The sequence below is a fragment of the Gavialis gangeticus genome, unplaced genomic scaffold, assembly GCF_001723915.1.
Source record: "Gavialis gangeticus isolate Ggan-Ray unplaced genomic scaffold, GavGan_comp1, whole genome shotgun sequence".
Lineage (NCBI taxonomy): Eukaryota > Metazoa > Chordata > Crocodylia > Gavialidae > Gavialis > Gavialis gangeticus.
Genome location: NW_017729032.1, coordinates 125,461,768 through 125,469,007, shown reverse-complemented (window position 1 = coordinate 125,469,007; position 7,240 = coordinate 125,461,768). Strand labels below are relative to the sequence as shown.

The 7,240-nt window shown below is 38.3% G+C and overlaps 1 protein-coding gene across 1 annotated transcript in view; it reads right to left on the bottom strand.

Annotated features, from left to right (window-relative positions):
- UBAC2 (UBA domain containing 2) overlaps window positions 1-7,240 on the bottom strand; it is a 222,902-nt gene that overhangs the window by 46,098 nt on the left and 169,564 nt on the right. The window contains exon 7 of the mRNA XM_019524275.1: window positions 1,121-1,366. Coding sequence (XP_019379820.1) covers window positions 1,121-1,366 — 246 coding nt within the window. The remainder of the gene's footprint in view (window positions 1-1,120; window positions 1,367-7,240) is intronic.

Sequence of the window (7,240 nt, the reverse complement as noted above, 5' to 3'; positions counted from 1 at the left end):
AGTACAAATAGCAGTAGAAATAGCTGAAAAACAAAAATAGTACAAATAGCGGTGGGGCACAAACTAAAGCTGATTGAACGAGCTTTAGTTTAAAGTTTCCCACTGCCATTTTTCAGTGCAGGGACGCTGATACACGTGACACTGGAGTCTGCTGGAGCACAGCGATTACCACGCTCCAGCAGACATGATTAATCAAGTCTGCTCCAACGCACTGTAATTACAGCGTGTTGGAGCTGCCTCCCTGCACGTGTACAGGAGCTCCTAGACATAATTCACAAGATAAACCTTGAGATCTGGAATAAGAATGCAAACATTCTGGTGTGTTGTGGTCTTTCTGAGTTCTTTGCTATAGAAGAATTGTTCTATTATTTTTCTTCAGTCAAAAAAGGAGTGAAAGCTAAGAGCTTGCATTTTTCAACAGATGCCTTGAGCCTAAGAAGGCTGAGAACCACTGATCTACAGTTTAAAAAACAAACAAACAGAGATCACTTGATTTATTTTACTGTCTTACAATGCCAAGTATGCTCACACCTGCACCTGTCCATTCCATCAAAACAGAAAAATAAAAGAGGCTCTAGTGGTCTAATCAAAAGGAAAATAAAATACACAAAAATGAAAAGCAGTAACAAAAAAGCATTGTGGTTGGCCTCTATATGGAAGAAAGAAAAAGAAAGGTTTTTGCACTTTCATAAAGAAACCTCTGTTAAAAAAAAAGAGGGAAAAATCCCTACTAGACATTAGGACATCCTAAATTTAAAATTAAGTTGAGTTAAACTGTGGTTCTATCACTGATCCTGCACCTTGGTAAATCATTTCACTTCTCACCCTCGGTCTGATGGTATTAAAAAAAAAAACACACCTCCTCACCTCATCTACTTACAGGTGGTTTAGTTCATATCTTGTAAAATGTTTTAAACATAAAAAGCCTGATGTCCACGATCACTACTGTTAAAGCAGTCTATGAGAATGTAACCATATAATTCCAACAGAGAAACACTAAATACCTGCAATAACTATACTTTATTTAATATACAGGGACAAGAAATTATGATTAAGCAATAAAGGCATAATAGCCATTACTCAATAGTTATACTCCTTATGACAGATCATTTATCTATACCTGCTGTTGTCTTTGCCGTCTCATCTGCGCAAACTGAGACAGCATTATCTGACGATCCAGTAATTCCATTCTCTGCTGTCTCTGGATGTCTACTGTTGCTCCCATTCCTACTCGAATCTCACTGGATGGTTCCGCAGTTGAGAAAATTGGTTCAAGAGTCCAAGAAAATATCTTTGCTACCCAACTGGGTATACAAATTACTTGATGAACTTTTAACACACTACTGTTGTAGCAGATTCCAGAAATCTGAAAAAAAAAATATTAAGAGGAAAATAAAAACAAAGCATTTTTAACTGGCTATTAAATAGAAATTACTTCCTCATTTCTTAACACAAACTTCTTCTGGCATATACAACCAGAGTTTTTGGGAGAGAATCAAGGAAACAGCAAGGGATTTCTTTGCCAGCTATGATTTCTAAAAGTATTTCAATTACATTATTTGTAGTTCAGATACATTTCTAGTTTCTTTGCTTCGGAGTCAAGCCAAATATCATTAAACAGAGTGACTTAACTATAGGCAAAATCTGAATGAATGAAAAATAAAACCTTCTATTTCTGGTGAAACAAATAGTTTTTCATTCCACAAGCAATTAGCCATAAGAATGCCATGAGAAAAAAGCACGAGTAAAGAAGAAAACTGTAAATATGACAATAGCAGTGCTCATGTAAAAGAAATAAAACCACCACTAAAGAAAAAGAACCACTCCATATTCAGGTAACCTTTAAATATCTATTAGAATTTCACTAACAGCTGCAAGAAAATGTAGAGATGTATTGATGCAAATAAACCAGGAGAAAGTATATAAATCAACTCAAACCAAGTTACTTTTTATTCAGACCAATTACTCGAGTGAATCAATGAAAATGTACTGCTGCTCTGGTTGGGGAAAGTTCCCATTAATTATAATAATCACTTGTAATGAAAGGTTCAGAGTGGCTATGTTATGTATATAATATCTATTTATACCATATGTATAAGAACCCTAAATTAAAAATGACACGTCTAATCCAGCCATTTGTGACTTTTTTACAATATTTTGCAGGAAACAGAAAAGAGAAAAGAGGTGGGGAGTAAACTGGGAGGAGAATACAGGAGCTACATAGCATAGTTTCCTTACCGGTACAGTAGAACTGTCCTTATCTGAACTTTCCTTTAACCGAAAAAGGTTTTGATTTGATTCCAAAGAAAAACAATAGCTGTGAATTGAGCAGGGAGCTTCTATGTTCTATCTAAAATATTTCTCCCATCTCAAATAAAAAAGCTTTAACAGGAGACTGTAAACCTCCACCAGAAACTTGTCCATGTCAACTGGAGACTAGTCTATGGCTACAAACCAAGGACATCGGTTTGACATTTCCCATGACTCTCCAGAATTTCTGGTAGGTACTATAATGAGTGCACACCCATATTTTGTAAAAAAAAAGTTACTGTCTTAAAACTGAACATTCTTAAATGAGGTCAGTGGATAAAAGCACAACATCTTTATTAGCCACAAAACAAAAAAACAAACCAAGTGAGGACAGGAAAATCTACATGAAAATGAACATGTGACAAATCCTAGAGTGTGATTAAAAGTATTGGTGTTAACCACAAACAGAATCATGCACATCAGGTTCAAAGAGCAGGGAAACAGGAGTACCTGCACCTCTGGTATCTTAATTCTCGTTTGTTCCGGAAGACGTAGAGTCAACAAGCAAGACTGGCAAGAACTGTCCTGATGAAAGTTTTACCATATTTTCCTTTTAGACCTTTTTAGACCACAGCCTATCAGAGGAATCTTTATAAAGACAGTAAAGTATATAGTAGGGGAAACTCCAGGCAAGTGGAGGGCTGGTGAAAGAGGTACGTGATATCACTTTCAAGCCCGCAATACATTGCTTAGTAGTTATAACATGTAAAGGAAGAATTCTCTTCAAAGCAATGAGACCACAGTTAAGCAACTTTGAAGTTATTCAAAAGCATAAATGGACAGAAGAATGTATGCAACTGAAAAAAGTTGTTTAAATGCACACGTTTTAAATTCCTCTAACCACTTCCGTATCTGTTGTTCTATTTGGTTTTTAGCATCATCTTATGTCCCCTGTGATTTATTAGCATGGTAACAGACACCGTCTATTAATACCGCAGTCTGTCTTATGACATTTTCACTAAGTCTACCCTGAGGAAAAGTTTATCTATTTGCATATTTCCCAAAAGCCTTTGAAGAATGGAATTATATATAGTTAAATATCTTGTGATTCAGTTAGGTTAAGTGTCATGTGCACGCTTTAATGTCAAGTATTTCCGAAGAACTTCCTCTTCAGCTAGGTCTCACAAACTACCATTTTAGAAACAAGAGCTGAACAGAGACATAGAAATGTTCAGTTACTTTATATTAATATTCAGTGATCAAGGTATAGGTATAGGTTTAATGTCAGATGCATTTAATTGTTAAAAGGCTATTCCCAAAAACCTATGAATAGTCAGGCCCTTACAACTTTTAAAAAAAGCAAAGTCTCTGTGCAATAACTTTTTAGGTAAATTCACTTCACTAAGAGTAAGAAGTATGACATATTTTGGATTTTAAGCTGAATGTATGTATTCAGATTTAGTTTTTGAAGTTTGAACATAAAAAATGACAGGGTTTTCCAGCATAAATTTAGGATTAAACCCATCCAGGAGCAAACAACCCTTTGCATGTTACAAGGTTTTGGTGCACACAAGTTTCTTATATTTATATTTTAACAGGTAGTCTTTAACATAAATGCTTTCTGCTCTGTCAAAAAAAGGTCAAAGTGTTGTCCTCTTCAAAGCACTGCACCCTTAAGAAAAAGGAAGCTGTGGTTTTTCTTGTTTGTTTGGTAAACCAAACAAAAAATTCTATGACAAACCACTGCACAGTAGAAAAAAAACATATGGTTCTTTTATTAACTGAAACATTTAACATACAACAATTTGCATGCAATTCATTAAGGAAGGGAAAACCAGGGAAAAAAGTAGGTAAATTAATGTGTTCACTTTCAGTGGTTTGCGGACAAATAGATTCAAAGAGATTAAGACGAGACAATACTATTAGATGATCTAGTCTGATCGCTGGTATAACATAAGCAGATGTATTTCACCTTACATTAGGTCTAATAATTTGTTTGATTAAAGCATATCTTCTAGAAGGCTGTCCAGACACCAAGAGAAGAAAATCCACCATTTCCTTTGGTAGTTCAGCAGTTAAATGACCAGAATTGTAAAAAAGGTTAGAATGTAGGTACAATTTGAATTTTTCTGGCTTCAATGCTAAATACTAGTTCTTATTAAACCTTTTTCTCCATTAGACAGTTTTCTCCACTAGTACCAAGTATTTTCTCTTTGTAAAGGTACTTACCATATTTACTTGTATATAAGACAACCCCCCAATAATTAGATTCTATATATGGAAAATGTATATATTTGTTATCATTTTCCAGGTATAGAATCTAATTATTGGAGGTTTATCTGGAATTTGTTCCCCTCCCACTGCTATAGCAGGGAAGGTAAATCTGGTGGGTCAGATAGTCCACTTGCCTGTCCACCCCGCCCCACCACAGCTTTTCCCCTGCAGGCCTTTCCTTACTATCAGGCCCTGCTTTCCCTGAGCATATGGAAGTAACAAGCAAATTTGAAAAGACTGACCTAGAAAGAAACATACCAGCAGTATGCAGCTTTAGCTCAGGTACCCCATAACACACTTTTAAGCAGTACTTCTGTACCTAACTGAATATATTAAAATCTATTTTTATATCTTTTTCAAGGCCAAATTAGTTCCAAATCCAATTGGGCAAAGCCTAAGAGTTGAGCTCTAAAATCTGACTAAACAGAGCTGAATTGTCAAATCTGTATGGCTCTACCACCATCTTCCCTCCCAGAGCCATTTGTGTTAAGTTTCAAATATACTCCCCAGATCTGAGTAGGCATCCTATGTGCAAGCCTGAAGCCTGGAGCTCTTAGGACTCAGGTGCCCCTTGTCTCCATTGATCTTAGCCAAAAGGCCATGACGCCTTTAGCTATATAAGTTGCGTGTATATACACGTATATTACTTTTCCTATGAATGACACTAGTACAAAGCCAAAAGGCTCATAGTTTATTGTACAGTTCATTGGGCTAGGCCACAGCAAAGACAACAGCATTTGACATAATCATGACCCCACAGCTCAACACTGATCATTATATTTGTATACTCCAGATACCCCCAACAAAGTATCTACATGCTAATAAGCTCCTCACCCATGACTGGAACCAGGTGCTTTTGTCACAATTCCTGGCATCCATGAAAAAATTATATGCAGATGAGTCTCATGGCAAATTGGTCTGGCTCCACCTCATGGAGGGCAGGGCCACACTAATCATATGTGATAGGTTGAGAGAGGGGTCAACAGAGGGATTCTGGTCAAGCTGTTTGGGGCCCCATTCAGTGATGTTGGCCAGACATTTAAGGCTGGTTAAAAACCAGGATGCAATGAAAATGGGAAAGAAAAGTGCATATCAGCTGTGAAAGTGAAGAGGAAGTTGAAATGTATTCAATATAGTGGCTCACCATGACTTTTGAGAGTCAGTGCTGAAGGGGACTGAGCACAATGGGCACTACTAAATATCTTATTCAGATGGGCTGCACTAAAGAGTGAAAGGACTGGGAAAACTGGTGGGGGAGCTGGGAGGTGGGTGAAGGGAGCAGGGAGGGTGGAGGGCACCGAGGTGGTCCTTTGCATAATTGTGACAGTTAAAGATGATGGTGACTGGCAAGCAGACATATTGTGCAGTTTTGTAACAGGAATGAGTTTTGTAACTGTAAAGGTATGTTTTGGACTGTCCAAGCTGTTACAAGACAAGCTGGTAAAGGTATAGAGGAGAGGGGGGTGTAGATGTATATTTTTTGCCAAAAAAAAAAAAATCAGCATTTTTGGCACCAGGGAAGGGTGTCAGAACTTGCTCCAACCTCTCGCAGTACTGGCAACTGCCCTTCTTAAGGGCCATAAAAAGTCTCCCATCAACATTTTTGGCACCAGAGAAGCAGGTTGTAGCTTCTTCTGGCCTCTCTGAGTGCTAGCCTGGTATTACAGTACCTCCATGCCAGTGCCTGTTCCCTCCTAGAAGAACAACTTCCTTTTTTCTAAGGGCTACACAAAAAAGGTTCCCATCAGTAAGTGTGCCCCATATGGGCTATGCATTTTATAGTCATACTCACCATTGGCTTTACATGCCAATTTGGCAGCAGCTTAATGATAGATAATGTATTTAGCGAGGTTTGCTTGTATCTGAATGCAAGATAAATGGCTTTTCCCCACATGTTGACTGGGGAAAAACCTCTCTTATATTTGAGTAAACAATTCTTATATATTTCCTTCCTTTCCTCTGTTACCTGTCAGCTCCATGTTCTTGGGGACACAGACTGTCTGACTCACAGAGAATCGCCACCCCCCCTCCTCTACCTAAACAGAAACTGATTAAGATGCAGTGAGAGATACACCTAAAACCCTCCAGATAAGGGTGACAAAAGTGAAACAACTGCCCTAGGTCTCATTTGCATCTGAGATATAACCAGATGACCATTCATTTACACGAGAGGTGGAGAACAGAAAACCTGAAGCAGAGACTGCAGTGAATTCTGGGATCAGCGAAGCAGGGAAACACTGCATGATGGGGAATCTGTGTTCCAAATGCTAATCAACCCTCACACCCAGCTCAGCACTTATCAGACAAGTTGTAATCTGGATTTACAAAGGACTTTTCCTCCCCCCACACTCACCCGCACACCTCTAAGCAAAAGTAAGTTTAATAGGCATCTTGGGCTGTACATTCCCCGGTCCCACTATGGGAGGCCTATGTAAACTTAATTGGCTAAAACTCGGTTGCTGGGTTAGGGAATGCTGAGGCAATAGACCGAGTCAGAGGGGGATGGATAACATTTGAACAGTGGTACAGGGTTCATCACAGCGTCCAACTCGTTGAAGCCCTGTCCACAAGTGTTGTCATACTTTTCCCAAGACGACTGGTGGAAGTCCTCTCCACAACAGGTTATGAACACTCCAATAATTGCCTTAAGTCTGTTAAAAGACTATAGTAAGATCTGGAAAAGTCATGCTAAGCTGAGGCTTGTTCACAGCAAGTA